This window comes from Syngnathus acus, chromosome 16, assembly GCF_901709675.1.
Source record: "Syngnathus acus chromosome 16, fSynAcu1.2, whole genome shotgun sequence".
Classification (NCBI taxonomy): domain Eukaryota; kingdom Metazoa; phylum Chordata; class Actinopteri; order Syngnathiformes; family Syngnathidae; genus Syngnathus; species Syngnathus acus.
The window spans coordinates 9903667-9923605 of NC_051101.1; the positions used below are offsets into that span (position 1 = coordinate 9903667).

Sequence of the window (19939 nt, forward strand, 5' to 3'; positions counted from 1 at the left end):
CCCGTCACGGAGAAGAGAGATCTCAGCTACTTTCAAGTTTAAACCAGTTTGCATTATTTTATTGCAATGTTTTCCTTCAGATTTGGTTCAAAACCACAGTTAGTTCGACTTCACTTTGATGCAGTTATTGCAATTTTGTTGTTTTATCAACAGTAGATTGGTTTATTTACATTTCAAAAAACAGATGCCATTCACTTACAAATGTGATTGCACTTAGTTTACATATTTAAACTTTCTAGATATTAAGATTGAGACAGTTTTTTGCATGATTTGAATGAGGCAAAATAACATGCTGTTTCTCTCGAATATGTTAATATAATTTGTTTCAGATGTACTATAATTATATTCTGTATAAAAATTTAATTTAATGTTCAAAAAGTCTTTTTCAAACTTGAGTCTTGAAAAGGGGGGTCGTCTTATATTTGGGCCTATACGGTGATGATGATTCTAATTCTAGTTATATTAATAATAATATCCACCCACAGGTAGTATTATCTTTTGACTTTTACATAATAGCAGGGACGCTGCATCAACTTTGCACCTCTGCATTTTGTGCTACTAGTACTTTTTTTCTTTTTTTTTATGAATGCATTTTTACTCTTAGTCCAGCATGCAATGTTTCCAACAATCCTTTTTTGCAAGTGATCTCTTTGTGTTCCATTTTCCACTGTTTCTTCTCAAGTGATTCCTCAAAATTTGAAGGGCCATTCCGAGCTGGAGAAGATATTTGAGCTGTCTCTGCTGCCTGAAGAGAATTACACGTTGAGTCACCTCCCCCCTCTCAGCAACTCCCATCAATTATACTAATCAGCTTCTGCTTTACATCTTTGCTGCTCCTCTTCAGTCTCACCTTGGGGTAAGATCAGGTTATTTGCATACTATATATACTTATCTTTGAATGGGTTGCTTTTTCTGAGCAGTCAGATCCTAATTGTTATCATTGGCTTTTCCAGGGCTATCTTATGGTGGAACTCAAGTGGCACTGAACACACCACACAAAAAGAAGCACTGTGATCTTGAAAGATTCAAGTAACAATTTTGGATTGACATCTTTTATTTCAAACTAATGAAATACACAAAGATTACCGAGCTACCCGTTTGCTATCAGCCAAAATCCCTTTTTTCATTTCCTCATTTAACACTGATTCCACTTGTTGGATGCTATTACCTTAACAAAAAATATTGGTGTCATCTGCAAAAATGTTTTTGTTTTCTAGATACTTTGCACATATTATTTATATGCCCTTATGCTTTGCTCTTTATAAAAAAAAAAAAAGAAAAAAAAAAAGGCCATGGTTTCTTCTTTTTACCGCTAGATGGCGAGAGAGACTAGTTTAAGGAGCAGCGTCCACTTGAGGGGTGTTTCTGGTTTTAACAATATTGATAGTGATGATAAAAATAGTGCATTAGATTGAATTAAATTCATTAAATTACATTGAATCACATTGAATTAAATTAAACCATTCAACTGAAAATTGTCAATTTAATTTTCAATTGAATTATCAATTTAATTTAATTGTATTATGGATAATAACACGCACGGATTGCAAGTGTGGCTCCTCCACAATTTAAACCCAGGAAAACTATTACAATTGATTTCATTTATACCTGTTTGCAGTTTTGTTTTCTGTTAATTGAGAAGACTTTGTGGAAGACGTTCTTGATCCTTGTAGTTACTCATTTGGCCACGGGGAGACAGTACTAAGCGAATAATCACCTCTGTACACACCCCTGGGAAGAACAAGGTCATCAGTGAGCATTGGCATTTGAACCTTGCTGCGATTGTTATCTCGCTCGGGTTGTCTTTGGTTGGATACATTTCAGAAGAAGAAGGTGTAGTACTTGGTAAACATTTTATGAGAAGAATGTGTATATTTGCTGAAGTTCATAGAAGAAAGGCGCCTTTGTGATGAAGGCCTCACCTCCAAACACTTGACGTGTCAGAAGCCCTTTATGGTTAGGTCAAGAGATCTTGAGAAATATGGAAGTTACACAAGCCCTTAAAATCACGGGGTTAAAAACAACCCGATTGGAATAAAAAATGGACCCGCCCAGAAAATTGGGTTAATTGACCTAACTTCCTGGGTTGGTCCAATTTTTAACCCAGCAGTTTTTAATGATGTAACATTTACATACTTTGCTGTTGTGTATTGTGTTAAACACAAGCAACATTTGTTGTGCTTGAGCCATTCACAGACTGGAAACTTGGTTTCTAAACGTTTTCCCACCACAGACTGTAGAGAATCAAATTTTAAGTGTTCCCAAAAATGTCATTGTAATTTGTGGGAGCACTGCCATTCATCCATTCATCTACCCATTCTTTTTTCTCGACTGCTTATCAAAGTCGCAGGTTTGCTAGAGTCCATCTAAGCTGACTTGGGGTAAGAATCACACCCTGGATTGTTTGTTAGCCAGTTTCACTTTATTAATGAACAGCCAAAGACACCATTCACATATTGGTACGTTGGGAATGACATCAGGTTTATGGTTCTTTTTAATGTTCCTTGACGACTGCCGCATCATCGCTGTTCTGTCCATGAATTTCATCGGTAATCTTTTTGCAACGATCCAGCAAGTTGCTCAATGTTTCACAATCAGTTGAATGTCAAGTATTTATTTTTAAAAATCGACAAGAGTATATCGCCAATGAATCATTTCCTTAATAGTAAAGAAAAGTTGCAATACATTTTCCTTTGCAATGTTTTACTAAGCTGTGACTTAATTTTAGGCGCAACTTTCTAATTTTGCTGAGCCTTCCCCTCCCGTGACCAAAAATAAAAATACGACCTAACTCACAATAAATGTGAATCGCTTGGCTACATGTGATTTTGTTTTTGGCATTTTCCTGTGAAGGTCATCAATGTGGTAAAGGTAACTAATGCTCTGCCTAAGCAAGAAAATGACTTTTTGTATTTTTATACTTTGTGATTCATTGAAAACCTTTGAACAATGAAACAAAGTCTTGCTTACGTTGGTCGGAAGCCTCCATCTGGATTGGTTTGCAACATGACGTTTACAAACAGTCCTGTGGTCACAGTCACTGAATGTTGAGAGGAATTAAAATCACTCGTGCTTTTGATGACAACCCCGTTGCAAAGTTTTGAAGAACATTTTGTTTTGTTCCAAGGCTGGCAAGGAAACAAAATGCAGCCGTGCAAGGTGGTTCCAGGTCATCGAGGGAGACTAGGGATGTTTAATCTCTCTGCGCTACTGAATGACGTACATCTTGACTCTTGTTTTTTTTTTGTTTTTGCAAAAAAGTGACGAAGAGTTCCGCAAGTGTGTACTGACAGAAATGAGACCTAACGTGTTCCTTGTTGCTAAGTCCACCAGTTGTGAGACAAATGGAAAAGGTGGCAACACAGCTTGTGAGGAGATTATCTTGCTTTCTCAAGCACTGATGATACTTCTCTACTTTTCTCTTTTTTTCTTTTTCTCTCTTTCTCTCACTCTTGCTCTCGAATTGTCCTTTTAAAACTAGTTGTTCATCAATGGCTAAATTCTAGAAAAGATTTATGGCTTTAATTGCCTGCCATTATGTAATATAACTACCTGCCACATGAAGATAACCATAGTGCTAACGTGACACTTGTATAATAAGTTTGACACTATTGCCCGATATGTTCCAGTGTGCATGGTTGAGCGTGTGGTGTTCCACTCACATAGGTATGTTCGTGTAAATAGAAAATGCTGTAAAATGGAAAGATATTACAAATGTGTATTTATCCTGGGTTTATTTTTTTGCCAAGATGACTCACAAATCAAACTTCAAATTAATGAAGATAAAAAGTTCTTTCATGTTCCACCCTTATCCACTTGCTTATATTACATAAGCTGTGTTTGTGTCTGTGTGTCAAGGTTGAAACATTACAAGCATGGATGGCTCCCACACCCTGACTTTTGTCTCTGTAATTTCTTTAACCATGACTGTCTTTTTTTTTTTTTTTTTTTTTTTTTTTAATACACATCCCAAACATACTCACATTTCATTCTTTGTGTATCCACACTCCTGTTTTGTAGCAAATATCAAGAAATGATAAAGCCAATAAATTAAAAGAAAAAAAAAGATCTTAGTGTTCCCTTCTATTGTGTACAATCTCGATTATCTGCAAAATCAAGATTTCAAGTAGGTTAAACCAACCAAACTTGACTAATAAAGAAAATTTGGCATTTGGATGGCAAGCAATGCATTCCAGCAGTGGGGGTGTTACAGGTCAAGTCCTTTTAGTTCTTTTTCTCTTTTTCTCCAAATGCCGCTCCTTAGCCTTGAATGTGTCCTGATATTGTTCTCATTTACCTGGTCCAGTTTTTCAACCAGGAAGGTTGAGTCATAATTGTGCACTCAAAATGTAGCATTATTATATCATACGGGGAAAATACATTACATAAAATACGCAGCATTATTTGCTACATTGTAAATACTAAAGCGCTACAGAAAATAGATAGATGGATGGATGTGTGTCAAAAATGTTCCAGGACTTGCAGCGCAAAAACTGTTTCAAACTTTGACCTATCTCCTTTAATGTTAGCAAAGAGATCCTGCAGCGTTGACTTGAGATGATTTTTGTACAATTTGGTCTCTGATCAAAAACATTATTTTTCCCCAAACTCATCCAAATGTATTCATTCCCTGTTTCATTCTACATAAAATATAAAGAATGCCTTGTTGTCATCAAGTGAGGATGAAGTTTCTTAGCTCCTGATTTTGGGGAAAAAAAATAAAAATACAAAATGTTTCAAAGCAAGTAAAGGGGCGGCATGTTTGTACTTTTCATGGTCCAGAATATTAAGAAACCTCAAGCACAAACTAATCACCTGTGAGGATGTGGTTATGTACTTGGCAGGTCAGCACATTAAATCATCAAGATATGGGTCACGGTCAAATGAAAAGGATTGCATTTGTTTTTGCGTCAGAGGAAATCACTTTAATTATGTTACTGGTAATACCGTACGTAGGAAAAATGTTTTTGTTTTGCTTGAAATGTTCCGAAATACTTGCTATTGACTATATTTACAGGTCTGCTCTATATTTTGAGGTGTCAAACTCATTTTTGTCACAGGCCTCATCATAGTCATAGTTTCCCTCGAAGGGCCATGATTGTCAACGTCTTCTATATACAGTACAGGTTACAAAACAAACTGATGAATAACTAGTTTTGAAATCAAAGATGAGTAAAAACTTTTCAAATAGTTTCCAAAAGATGAATGGTAATACAAATTGCTAGCAATAACTCACGGTTTTTAGACGTGAATACAATTTGTAAATTTAGTAATGACACAAAGTTGATGCAAAATTTGTCTTCGTGGGCCACATAAAATGATATGGCGGGCCGTATCTGGCCCCCTGGCCTTGACTTTGACACCTATGATTTAAAGGATCGTTTGCTGAATTGATTTTATCGAGGCCTGCGTATCGTAATTAGTATGGTTTAGCATGTCTGCCTCACACGTGTGGTACTGTTTTCAAATCTCAGCTCTGCCCTGTGTGGAGTTTACATGTTGCTTAGGTTTTCTCCAGATAGTCTGTCTTCTTCCCATTGTCCAACCAGGTTGACTGAAGACAGTCTAAACTGTCTAGAGATGTGAGTGTACGTATGAACGGCTGTTGCCCTGGAATTGGCTCGCCACCGGTTCGGGGAATACCGGGCTTTGAAAAAGAAATTTGGGACAGGCAGCTCGGTGCCATGACTCCAATCAATAATAACAAGTGGGTTTAAAAAATTGGAGTGGAGATGTACGATAATATGACTAAGACATTCGCTACTGTGATTTTAAAACGCAAAAGTTTATCAGTTCCGAATTCTGACGATTCTGACTTTATTCTCAGAATTCTGACAAGTCAGAATTCTGACTTTATTCTCAGAAATGGGGAATTCTGAGAATAAAGTCAGAATTCTGAGAATAAAGTCAGAATTCTGAGAAAAAAAGTCAGAATCCTGTCACCCTTCGTTTTGTTTTTCTTCACTGGCCCTAATCCTCTTCCGTATATCAGAGATACTAAAGTACGCCCCAAAAAAAAAAAAATTATTATTATACGGTGAAGCACGGGTAAACATGTCCACCTCAATGGATTCATTGAGTTTATCAGGGTATACTAAAGTACCCAAAAATAATAATAATAATAATAAATAGTACGGTGGAGCACGGGTTAGCACGTCCGCCTCACAGTGCAACCTCACAGTGCAACACTGGCGCTACCCTCGTGAGGAAAAACTGTTCAGAATGGATTGATATATATAAAGTAGCAACACAAAGTCATATGTAGTACGTAAAATAAAAGCAGGCATGACAACGTGAAAGACTAAACTAAAAACAAAGCACTAAACGATGACATGTGATGTACATTTAATTATATTTCACCAACTTATACCAGCTTTAATTGGTGCAGCTATAATTTGATTTAAATTCTCAAATCCATGTTGAAATTGTTCTACGATGATCTGACATATGCAAATACGTCATTTCACCAATTATTTAAAATGATTTGGAAGCTCCTTGAACTTGTAATTTTACTGCCAGGGTTCCACTTATTGTATTTAATTTATTAAACGCTGGGTTTTCTTCTCGTGTCATGCCAAGTATGTGCTCTTGTCTCAGTGATGGTGCAGTGTGAGTGAGAGCGGACTGCGCGAGTCTTTAAAAAGGAGTAGTAAACTTCTAAATATAGTCAGACATGACTCAATTCCTCATCGTGACGTTTCACCGACATTGCTTGGACTTTTTCCATTGGTATTCTCTGTTGCCCTGGTAACCACAAATGCATTGTGGCATCAGAGCAGGAGGTGTCAACTCTATGCATGTAATCAAGAACATCTGAATGTACGTACTTTGGTCGCCTCCACCCATATTGATATTAGGACAGGGTGTGAATTAGAAGACGTTCAATAAAAAAAGGTTTAGACAGAGTCATAACTCTTTCGATTGATTGGAGATTTTTTGTGTACAAATCTTTCTTTCATACGTGTCCTAGAAAGCACCCATGGCCCGCTTTTGTTTTGTTTCAAACTGCCATGCATTTATCATTGTTGTAAATATTATGTCATCGTCATATTTTCACAAGTCCTTTAGTCGGCTTGCGTGGCAACTCAATTGTTAGGTTGTGTTTTTCCGAAGGATCCTTTTAATCGGGGACAATGTGGGAAAAGTCCCTGTTATCCTTTTGTGTTGAATCTTTAATGACGAGCGTTCAGCCTTTTATGACTGTGTCCTCATGAGAACTCTTGGGCAAAGTCAAACCCTAGATTACGTACGTGCTCATCGAACTTCACTGGAACATCGAAAGTTGAAGACAGTCGTTAGTGTGACACTACAAATAATCGATTCCAGGGTCAATCTGTTTACAATGGAGTTCTGTTTCTACGGTGACAATGTAATTTAAAATGGGACTTTGGCAATCTCGAACTTGCAAAGAGATTATTATATAATTAACTTTTGCTAATGCACTCACAAAGTTGTATAAACATTTCAAGGTCAATGTCAAAATAAATCAATCACATTGAAACTTAAGGATGGCATTAACTGTGTGAGAACACCCTGGAAGAATGCTATCAAACTTAAGGCCCAGGGGCCAGATACGGCCCGCCACATTATTTTATGTGGCCCGCGAAGACAAATTTGGCATCAACTTTGTCATTACTAAAATTACAAATTGTCTTGACTTTTTCAAAATAGAGATATTGCTAGCAATTTTTATTACCATTCATCTTTTGGAAACTATTTGAACAGGTTTTACTAGTCTCTGAGTTCAAAACTAGTTATTCATTAGTTTGTTTTGTAGCCTATACTGTAAATAATATAAGGCGTTGACAGTCATAATGGCCCTCCGAGGGAAACTATGACTACGATGCGGCCTGCGACACAAATGACTTTGACTCCCCTGCTCTAAGAGGCAAGGATGAAAATTCTTTGCAATGTTTATGTTCATTCAAATGTAAAAAGAAAGTAACAATTGATGACTTTTTTAACTGGCGAGTGGTCGGCACATCACCGTTAAGAGGCTCTATTTTTGAACCCGAGCTCAGACTTTCTTGTGTGGAGGTTCCATTTTCTGCTCGTACTTGTTGTTTTTTTCAGATTAATCTGCTTTCCTCCCACATGCATGTTAAGTGAAGACTTAAAATTGTCGTTCGGTGAAAAGATGAATGGCAGCTCACCCAGACGGACTCCACTGGGCCATACATAATCTGACATTTGATTTTCAGTTTTTACTGACGGCCAATTTGGTCTCTACAGAAGCGGAAGCAGGCAAGGAGTATTTTGGCAGCTCTGGTCAATGCTGAAGTAGTTAGGCGTGGTGTAATGTGGAAAGCGCCAGGGGGATGGTTGTTACAAAGTGATGGTGCGAACTTTGAAAAGAAAAACTAATATCGTTGTCGTAGTTGAAAAAAGTTGCAGCTCGTTAGCGTCGGCTGAAATGCTCTCCTCCCTCCCTCCCTTACCTGTTCCGGAGACAGCTATCAGGCCCAGACAGACTTTTTTTCCCCCTTTCACTGACTATTATCTGCTCTAAGCATGAAAATTCCACGGTCAGAGTGACCAAAATGACCACTCTTATCATAAGATTTCCAACAGAAATGTAAACAACAAATTAAAGCTTTTTTTTTTTAAATGCAAATAAATTATCTAAATTTCAGAAAGCTTTTGTAATGTTGTAAATGATTTAATTATGTATGCAGGACCCTAGCTTTGTAATAAAGTTTGGGTGGTGTACAATTAGAGGTGGAGTGGCCACAAATGATTCAAAAGATTTGACATCTTGACCCCTGCAGTTTTTTTTTTTTTCCATGCATTCTCTGCATAGAGGCAATTATGTTTATCTTTGTTTTTATGATTATCTTGACTTTCCATCAGCTGTCTCATATAAAAAAAAAATGAATACGCCCACACACTGGTCGTGTCCTTTTTGTAGGTGAAAAAAATATCACCATCATAAGGGCTGGGTTCTGCCGAGTTTTTTTTTTAGCACAGTAATATGTGGGTGTGACTTTTTCTCAGCTGTCTGAGTCGCATCATTGCCAGCCGTTGTTGACTTCCTTCCTCTTGTCTTTGCTGCTGTGCTGATGGGAAAAGCCAGACGAAAGCTCACATCCAGCCAACACTCACACACAGACTAAAGGGCAATGGTCTCTTAAAGGGGAAATTAAGTAAAAATGGATTTTGCAATAAAACGTTATATGCAGTTCCACTAGTCTAAACATGGAATTCTGAATAGTATTAAGTTTGTGGAATACGAATCAAGAAGCAAAATCCACCCATTTTTATCTATCTCAGGGGTCAGCCATTTTGTGCTAGCTTGGCGCTAGGGATAAAAATAGGGCCCAAAATGCTCATATTATATCAAGTTAAAATAAGGTCTTATTATTCACTAAAGGGATGGAAATTTCAATCTGTCCTTTAATCGGATTCATTGATTAATGAAAAAAATATTGAAAGAATAATCAATTGTTGAAATAATCGTTAGCAAAACTCCCAGTTTCTGTAATTTTATAAGGGGAAAATGAATATAAATCCAAACAAAATGACGTTGAAACATCCTTCTGGAATGTATTGTGTTGCTTCGTTCTACTTGTGCCAGTACTTGACATATCAGAGGTGCACTTTGTCCCATCGGCTGCACTCATTGCCGTTCTATGGAAGAGCTGACGGCTTCTTGCAAAGATAAGATGGCTTCTCGCGATACTCCAGTCAGATGCTATTAAGCCCCAAATAACGCTATGAAGAAAGAAAGTCTCTACACGTGCTTCTAATACGTACTGAATCAGTCCAGTCATGCAGTCCAGCCAAAACGCTTCCTCCTTTATGACGTCAGCGAGGGAGGAAAGCCCAGACAGGGTGGGGGAGGACAGCTAAATTGAAAACAGCCTCAAAGGGAAGCAATGCCGGCCTTTCGCCAGAACTCTCGTTGAACGCACTATATCACCAATGAGTCACGTCAACGCCAGCCTTAAGGAAATGCAGAAACTTTTACTCATATTCATTTGCCAAACTACAACTGCTTTGACAACCACCAGAGATGTTGACTCACTGACTGTCCGGATGAAAACGTGAAGTTTTTCACAATAGTTGCGGTTTAGTTGACGTTGGCTCTGACCTCATCTTACATCTGGATGAGCAGTGTGTCTTCCGTGATGCAGCGTTTCTACATGGCAATGTCTAGCCCTCTGCGTATACGTCCCAATTCTTGAGCCAGAGCAAGTAGCACTTTGCTTCTTTCACTTGAGATAACCTCGGGCTTATCGACAACCGTTTTGCTAAATGAGCTTTCATTTTCACTTTGCTACCCTCAAGACATTCAAACTGCCTCAACTTTCAACCCATTGACACAATAAAGAAGTATCAAGTGAGAAGCAACCGGTTCAGTGTCTCGGACACTTCAACGCTGTCACAAGGTCTGAGGGTCCAACACACAACATCGGGTTTGGAGACAAGCACCTGAGCTCACATTTTTTTTGTAGCTGCTGTTAATGTCCCCACTGCCAATCATCTTGAGAAATTTATCGTTCTGCTTGTTCCGATGTCAACGCTACAAGAAGTCTTGCCAGACCTCCACTGAAATTTTCTATCATCCTGCTGTTTGCTATTAACCAGCCTGCTATCATCTGCCTCCAGCTCTTCCCTTAACCTTAGATGACGAGACACAGAATAGTGAGGACAATTGTGAAAAAATGACTCGACGATCCCACACCAAGCAATTAAGCACATTTACCAAGCCACTGCAATTGAAAATCTGCAACCTATCATCAAATTATAAGATTCTACACGCAATATACCGTTTTGTATTTTTTTTATTGCACAGGGCATTTGTCAGGCAAAAAGTGGGTCGTCAAAACGAGTGAAACTGGCAATGTGATTTTTTTTTTTTTTTTTATCGACAGTCTGTTGGCAGCGCTCAATCTCCCCCTTCACTGACTGCACCCGTGAATTTTGGTGACAGAGACTGTCCGTACTTTGCTTTCAAGCCACAATTATATAAAGTGTTTTTGTAAAATACGAAACCAAGTTGTACTTAATTGATACAACTTGGCGTTGGCCGACAGCCCACCCAGTCCACATTGCTCAATGTGTGGCAGGCCTTAGAAAGAGCGCAAAAATATGCACGTTGATGTGAATGTGTTTCAATTGTGCCCAGCGGGACATGTCAAGGCCACATTACGTAAAATTTGTCATAGTAATCATTTACCACATCCACACCTACAGTTAATGTATTGGGCCCACACCCTCAAAACACACACTTAACACATTAAACATGAGTGACATGGGGACACTTGAGTGTGGAACAAAACTTGATTTGTATGGTCAAAAGACACATGAATGTTTGAGAGATAGGTGCACCTTACTTGTGATGTCAAATTTCGTCATCATTATCCATTGATCTGTGTGACCTGAAAGTCATTGTTGAAGTTCAAATACATTCCGCCAATGGAAATATTTCCACATAAAGCAAAGATTCAACGGAAATTAGCTTGTAAGTGATAAAAACGGACTATCCTTCACTCGAAGAAAAAAAAAAAAAAACGAAATGACTGTGATAAGCCAGTCACAGCTGTCACACCTCTAAGGAAGACGTGCTTTATCTTAGAGCCATATATGAGTTACTCCAGTAAATAGATTTCATTTGCTTGCTGTCACGCTCTCACAAGAATTTTTTTATTGATGCGACTGAAAGTAACAGGTGTTTTTTTATTGTTTTTTGAATGAATAAATACTCTATATGAAATCAAAACATTTTGGCGAACAGCATGTCGATGCTAAGCACATTACAGTGATTTGACAAATAATTTTGTTTGAAAATAAACTAAAATTATATTGAAAGCAATTATAATTAAGGTAACATGACTGTTCAACAAATACTGTTTTTTCCAGTGGTCAGTGTAGCTTATATTAATGATAATTGTATACATTAAATATGCAAACAAATCAGTGTTGCTTTGATAGTTTTTTTTTAAATGTATTTTACAGTTCATTCCATCATGTATTTATCTATTTGTTGTCCTCGTGATGCCAATGGCACTGATTAGACATAATAACCTTTATATGGTTCTGGAGAAATTAGCAGAAAATCAAACCCGTGCCGCCATGACCTACTTCATTGGTTTATGCTGATTGCATATTTCTAAATTTAATATCGCTTCCTTGAGACCCATTTATGATTGCACTAGTAAGTCCACAACAAGCCTTATCTGTTTTCTAATTCCAATTATGTTGTCAATCCTTGGCCAAGCACACGTGTGACTTTCCTGCCATTTTTGTGACGCAGTGTACATTCTCACGGTGTATTACCGTTGTCACAGAAAATAGTGTCAGCCATCTTTACTCTAATTGGCTGTTAGCTAGCAGATGCATGCTAAAGAAAGTAGACTATGAAGAAGTACACAAAAGTAAAGCAGTGGCTAAGAAACTGAACAACTCTTGATTGCTAGCTATCCAACTTTAGGCAACTCCGGTCCTCGACAGATCAATCCAAATGATCGGGAATCGTTATCAGGCTTGCTGATGAGTTGAAAGAGGGAAATTGGTTAATTGTTCTGTCTAGCAAGTTCAAAAAAAAATCTAGTTTGGAAACATTTTATCCAGTCAGAAAAAAAATATTGTTTACATTGTCCTATCTGTTTTTGTATCTGACATGTATCTATTTTTTATCGAATTCAGAAATATTTACTTCCAATTCTATCAAGTTCTGGTGAATAGCTACACTGGATAATCAATACATCACTGTAAAAATTAGACTATCTTATCACATTTACAACTTCCATTGTAATGACCTGGTTTAGATTTATGTCCACTTTATCTACTGAATAACAAAATATATGATATTATCGGGTCAAATTTTACAGCAAAGCCTTTTACAACAAAGGCTCAACAGATACTATTTCTGTTGTTTTGGGTGTTCGATTTTTAAGTGATACAAAGACGACAGAAGTTAAAAGTTAGAAAAATATTTATTCGTTCACATTGTTTCTTCACATCAAGATATCATTGCAAATCCTCAGTTGTTTTATTCAAGGTGTTTTAACTGTGCTTATACATTCATGTTTCACACACTTGAATGGACATCATTTTGGTTATAGCAATAACCGAGCTGTATTAATATGACCTTTGTCTTTTCTAATGCAATTATCTTTGAAGTGAAGTCTCAATCTAGGCATGTGAATTGTTTTATCTCACTTTGGTCATTCCCTGAACAAATAGCAAAAAAAAAAAAAAAAAAAGATGTTCTTCCCTCAGAACGTGGGGGTGGCCTCTTATCAAGAACTCAATGTTTTGGCTCAGAAGTTTCCGTGAAGGTCTCTGGGAACTTACTCCCTTATTCTCACATCACAAATCCCACGATTTTGACAAAGGGGATTCCAAAGCACTAGTCCTTTAAAACTTGCAGGCATACATACACATGTAGACACATGTTGTGTATTTTGAAGTGTGCAACCCTGTAGCAAAATATCCTCAGAACTCCAGTGTAACAACAAAAATGTTTTTTTTTTAACAACTATTTACATACAACCACATAATTCTTATATATATTTCCACATCACACAGTCCCCAGTATCCCCTATACAGTATGTACAGCATTTCTATAATATTATTAATGTCGGGAATGTGTCTCTCTTATTGAAGTGCATAAGAATGGCCAAAAGCAGTTTCATTTCAAAGTGCAACAACAAGTCGCTGTCAAAGTATGCTTTGGTCCTTTCACTAATTAACTTTATTCATTCTATTGATTAGTTTAGCAGCTGCATGGAAGCCCTTTTGTTGTCCTGAGATTGGAGACAAAATAAATTAATTCATTTAAAATAGCAAACATATGATAAATTAACGTGTCGAGACGTCACTAGACGTCGTGGACTTACACATTCAACGTGTAACTTTTGGCACGTACCCTACATGCCTTGCGGAACCACACCCAGTATAAAACCATCATGATTAACCAGTAACACAAGTACACTACGCAGCCGAAAATAAGAAATTCAATTTCCAGTTCCTTGGCTGGGGTAAACCAGTTCATTGTACTCTCTCGGTAAATTGTGTAAAGCAGTCCTGATAATAAAACGGCTGCCCACACTGACAGTGGCAGCAGGGGCATATAGTTGCCCACAATCTTACGCCGGCCTGACGTTCCCCAGCTGCTCTTGTTCATGGTAAGAATGGCAAAGTACTTAGCCGGCAGCAGGCTGGTCATGTACAAAGCCGAGTAGAGGGACATGAACACCATCACCAGGTCCCGGCGCAGGATGCAGGCGTACGCCGCTTTCACCAGTCCGATCAGCTGGATGCAACACAGCACCCACAGGATATCCCACAGCGTGCCCGTCCAGAACAGCCGGATGATGGTGCCCGTGACGAAGAAGGGGAATACCCCCGAGACGATGGACTCGTAGGTCATCCACAGATTGTGCTTGTGCCACCACATGGCGTTGAAGAGCCACTCGCGGAAGTAGGACTTTGTCCAGCGGGTTTGCTGGTTGAGCCAGCGCAGGAACTGAGCCGGCGTCTCCGTGTAGCATTTGGAGTTGGCTGTGTATCTGCAAAGGAAACGGATCAGTGGAGACTCCATGTTAGTCGCCGCTGACAGTGATAGGATTTTATAGTTTGTATTTTTAAATGTTAAATATAACGTATTTTCTATAGTGTCGTTTTCCATGGCAATCATTTGATGTTTCATATTGTAGTCCATCCATCCATCCATCCATCCATCCATCCATCCATCCATCCATCCATCCATCCACCCACCCGTTGTCCTCACAACAGAAGTCCACTGGACTATTCTGACTAGCAAGCAGGTGACCTGACCAGTTAAATGTACAGAAGCGATTCAGTGGCTCTATATCTAACATTTTAGGACAGCAATTAAGATTACGTACGTATATTAACTCACAAATAGGTGTGGAACAGACTGGAATTTGTTTCGTAAGATGGTTGTTGGACTTTAGATATACAATCCTATATAGCCAACCTTACTGTACAGCGTACAAAGACCAAAGATTGTGCAATAACAGTCACATGATTGTTTAAAAAGGTTGCTGAGTGCTTACTTTGTGGCGTATCCCATGCTCAGCATACGGTTGGTAAGATGTCTGTCATCTCCAAAAGTGCAGTGAGTTCCTAAAAACTTCTGATTGTACCAAGATTCCAGGAATGCCTGAAGGAGATCGTTCCTGTAGAGCCCTAATCCAAAAGAGGAACAAGTTTATATTTTATGACAACACATTGTGACAGTGTCAGTCTCGCTCTAGAAATAAACATACCCAAGGGTCCACTGATGCAAGAGACGCAGTTGAAGAAGGACTGACAAGACCGCTCAATGTTGAAGGCCATCCAGTAGCGAAGACTGCTCATAAAACTGATGTACGAGTCCTTCATGTTGAGGATCATCACGTCCCCGCCAACTGCGCCGTACCTGGTGTCACTCTCCAGCACCTTGCACAGCTCCACTGTGGCCAGGGAGTCCAGCTTGGTGTCCGAGTCACATACCTGAACAAGCAAATGGCAAACCATTGAAAAAAAAAATACAGTATATAAAGTATATACAATAAAGTATCTTTTTTTTTTCTAATGGTTATGATTACCATAACGTCTATGCTAATTACCGTTAGCTTGTCTATGGTGTTTCAGATTATGTTAGCATTAAACTAGCATCTTTACAGAAGATAGGCATCTAGCTTAAGTGCGCTTTTTGTCCTCGCAAGTACGATGATTCAGAATGCTAGTAATCTTGAACTTCGACAGTTGTACAACTTTTTGCCTCAATCGTAACAGGCAGTTGAAGGATTTCAACGCTTTCACTCGCCCACTCATGTCACCCAGACACTGATATCTACCATAAAATACACAATATATTATTAATATGATATATTTATTGTGTCAGACTTAAACCTTGACCTCAGCGCGCTTATACCAGTTAGCTGCTCCACACATGAAGATAATATTGGACGTTATCACTGGGAAAGAGCGAAGGCTTAATACTATCAGCTAAACTGTTGTGTGGCACACAGATTGCAAACCAGCTTGATGCTCGGAACGGGAAACTGAATTGCCCTATTGGTGATGACAATGAGCATAGCATGGATCTTAAGCTAGCCGTCCGAATGTTTGTTGTTATCTAACTCCTGCATTGAATTGTCTTTTTAGTGAGAACAAAAAGTGTACAAGAACATAAACCCTAAGCTCAAGGACATTGAACAAACTGTCCAACACACTGAAAGGAACACAAGCATGAGAAGAAGTAGATTTACCTGGATGTAGTCGACTGAAGATCCGAGGGCCTTAAAGGCGGTGTACATCACCTCCCGCTTGCCCCCCCACTTCTGCATGATGCACACACATTTCTTGGTCTGAATGAGGTGCTCCACTTCCTTTCGCTGGAGGTCCACTCCTATGAAGACAGGTTCATGGGTCTTCTCATCGGGCTGCACCTTAGTGGGTTTCCACGCGTGGTAATTGTTCTCCCACACGTAACAGGCGGGGTCCTGGTCGGCAAACACCTCTTTGAACATCTCCATCATGTAGCGGTCATCGTTGCTGTTGCCGTCCACCACCATGATGATGCGCAGCAGCTCAGATGGATACTCGAGGGCCCGAACGGAGTTGAGGCACTCTTTGAGATAGGCTGGGTCCTCCTGGTAGGCTGAAATGGTGAAGCCAATGGTCTTGGTGAAAGTGCATGGTTTTTTGCGGTTCTTCATCTGCCGCTGCTCAATGAAGGCGAAAAAGCTCTGGACCAGAACGTGAAACGAGAGCAGGAGGCCGTATAAGCCAAAGGAGATGATTCCGTAGCTGGAGGTGGCCAGCTGGAAACCTTCAACGTAGGCCCATATCATAACGTTAAGGACAACAAACGCAAAGAGGAATGTGAAGATGGCTCGGAGAATTAAGGCCAGTTTTTTGAGGAGAGGTTTCAACTCCATTCTGTGTCTTCACCTATAGGAAGCACACGCACACACCGGACAAGTCAGTGCATCAAGAAGAACACCCTATAAAGTTAGTGTTAAAAAGCACAATCTTTATGAAGGCTTCATGCTGCCACACCTATCCAAAGTACGTATGTGCTCTGCTCGTTTGAAATCATGGCAAATGACACATATTATGTAAGTGTCATTTGCCATGATGTCAAACGATCAATCAAAAAGCAATTGTTAATCTGCTACAGGGATGAAGAATGAACTAGAAATGCTGCAGGAAGGTCGCAGGGATGAGAATGAATGAATGAATGAATGAATGAATGAATGAATGAATGAATGAATGAATGATAAATATAAAATAAATAAAAAAGATTTCAATGACATTATAAGCATTAATTAGTTTACTTTAAGTTTTTCTTAAATCTTAACAGAGACCTACACTGCTTCAACGCATCAAATCAATTCCATGATTTTATACAGAAAACTGAAACATGTATTTCATATTTGTGTTGATTTTACGTGTTTCAGATTTAAATTAACTTTTTTTTAAAATTATAATGTCCTTCTTTTAATTGAAAGAAAGAAAGAAAGAAAGAAAGAAAGAAAGAAAGAAAGAAAGAAAGAAAGAAAGAAAGAAAGAATACAAGCCGATAGGATTTTGCTCATCACACCAAAATGCATTTCCAATGTCTTCAAATGCACAATATTCAGAAAATTTAACATAGCAGATCCAATTGATTAGTCTCTGTAGCCAACCTTATCGATTATTAATTATAAACAACTAGGTTCCCAATACCAAACCCTTGTGGAATACCACCAGTTATTTTTATCAGTTGTGATTCAGTATTATTAACTTTTTACATATCGGGTCGTTTCATTATTGCTGTAGAAATTTTTTTTTTTTTTTTTTTTTAATCTGTTCAAAAATCAAATCAATATTATTATTTTTTTCTGAAATTGTTAAAAATATTAGGCATGCATGTAAAATGTTGGGATCGAGCTGTACCTGGCGTGGCGCTCCCGATGTATCCGCTCTGGTGTTGCTCTTGTGTGATGAGCTGTTGTGAAGGGCTTGATTTTATAAGCTCCCGACTTGGATGTGGATAGCCATGTGCGCGCTGGGGTGGGAATGAGTGATGATCAAGAGGCGCCCCTGCTGAGTCAGCCGTGCGTCAGTGCGAGTGTGCAAGGCGGTGGTCCCCTTGGCTGCAAGAGCGCGCCCTTTACGCACTCCTTTGTTGTCCTGTTTTTTTTCTTCTTTTTCTTTTATTTACTCAAGTATCACCATCATGTTTGCTTGATCATATAAAGAAAAATACCTCATTTCTGCTACACGGCTGTGCCTGGTCTTTTTGCCTATTAAACTTTGCCAGCCAATCTGGAAATACCTTCACATCCCCCCCGTCCACCACCACCAACTCTGTCCAACTCCTCCGCCATTATGTGGCCGACCAAATACCGGAATACCCTCTAGTCTTTGTACTTTGTTTTCATTCGCACATTCTTTTTAAAGCATTTCCATCATGTCAATCTTGAAAATTAACACAAACGCTACGCAGCACTCCGGCGATCTCATACATCCTAATTGGATGTCGCCCTCTGCTGGCCATATTTGAACATTGGTAAATTAAATGAACCTTTTTCCCTGCCGCCACAGGTGGCAATACTGATGCACTATAGTCTGTATTTAAAGTAAAATCAGACACTGGACTAAAGCTTAGATAAAGTAAATGTATTGTTGCAACTGATTTATATTAAGGGAAAATCAAGTCAAAGATTGAAATGTTCTATGCGCCCACATGTGTCTAAACATGGCATTCTGATTAATATTGCGTTTGTGGAATATGAATTTAACGGCAAAATCCGCCTGTTTCTTCATCACAGACGACGGCCATTTTGTCTTACTGGCAAAATGACATCACAACCAGCGGCTACCCAACGTTAACAATACAGCACATTGATTTCTCTGCATCGTCGTTACATTTATTTCTGTCTCTATGGCAAAAATTCCACTGTCTGTCATGTGGTTGTATCAGTCAAAAAATGCAGCTTGCTGTTGTGCGTCTACTTGCAGCCCGTAAAGCTTCCATTCAACTCAGCACTTTAGAGCGCCACGTTGTCCATACTGTAACATGCATGTTTTTGTCATGCCCGTGCCGGAGCACGCTCGGCCGGCAACTTCCCTCAGCCACACCCCTTCATCACTGAAGTGTCTATCACCTGTTCCCTCTCGTTGTCTCATGTATTTAAACCCTGCCCGTGTGTTCCTTCTTGTCGGTGTCTTCTGTTGTGTTCCGTCCCTGCCCGCTCCCGGTGTTCCTGTTCCTGTCGTCTGGTTTCCCCCCGGTTTGTCTGGAGGCTCACGGTCAGAATTTTATCCTTGTCTAAGTGGACTTCTGTCGGTCAGTCTGTCTGTTTGCTGGCCGTATCCCGTCTGTGTCTTCGGTTCCCCACCTACCTCCCTTCCAACTCCCTGTCCCTTCAATAAATCCCGGTTCAAGCTGCATTTGGTCACCCTGGCTCAAATCATTCCTGACAGTTTTGGGGGACTTGGGAGAAAGCCAGATTGTATGGTTGTGAGTATGTGGAGAACAATGCCACACAAGAAGGCCTGATCAAAGATTCAAACCCAGAACCTCTTAAGAGGATGAGGCATACCTGCAAACCATCGCGCTGCTTCATTGCATCATATTATTGTATTTACATGGCCATCAGAGGACTTAAAAAATGCCCTTCCCCCTTTTTTTTTTTTTTTGGTGTTTCTTTTTTACAAGCCAATCTGTTGACCGCTCATGAAGGTCCACACCCTTCCTTAACCACATGAGCTGCTTGAGCTGATCAGCACATGCAGCACGCACTCCATGGCTGGCACAAATAGAAAGCCACCAGGCAGCTGATGTCATGTGAAGCAGCTGGGCCAGTCCATGAGTATAAGAGAGGAGGTCAACTAGATGTGTTATTACTCTGACCTTTATCTGTTTATGTGCTCAAATGGACTTTACACATGGTGATGTTGGAGGATGACGTTTCTGTTAAAGTCAAGTTTT

The 19939-nt window shown here is 39.2% G+C and overlaps 1 protein-coding gene across 1 annotated transcript; it reads right to left on the minus strand.

Moving 5' to 3' along the window:
- Nucleotides 1-12918: 12918 nt before the first annotated feature.
- has1 (hyaluronan synthase 1) lies at nucleotides 12919-18009 on the minus strand. Its single transcript, XM_037274380.1, has 5 exons — nucleotides 17899-18009; nucleotides 16227-16911; nucleotides 15240-15465; nucleotides 15027-15159; nucleotides 12919-14516 (listed from the first exon to the last, which is right to left on the minus strand). Exons 2-5 carry the CDS (start codon nucleotides 16896-16898, stop codon nucleotides 13841-13843), a joined length of 1707 nt encoding a protein of 568 aa, XP_037130275.1. The 5' UTR covers nucleotides 16899-16911; nucleotides 17899-18009; the 3' UTR covers nucleotides 12919-13840.
- Between the last annotated feature and the right edge of the window lie 1930 nt (nucleotides 18010-19939).

Excerpts from the sequence above, each read along its gene's own strand:
- has1 (XM_037274380.1), bottom strand. The coding sequence starts at position 16,898 with ATGGAGTTGAAACCTCTCCTCAAAAAACTGGCCTTAATTCTCCGAGCC. Across the intron at positions 15,466-16,226 it reads CTTCAGTCGACTACATCCAG|GTATGTGACTCGGACACCAA; the intron begins GTAAATCTACTT and ends TTGCTTGTTCAG. Across the intron at positions 14,517-15,026 it reads AGCATGGGATACGCCACAAA|ATACACAGCCAACTCCAAAT; the intron begins GTAAGCACTCAG and ends TTTCCTTTGCAG.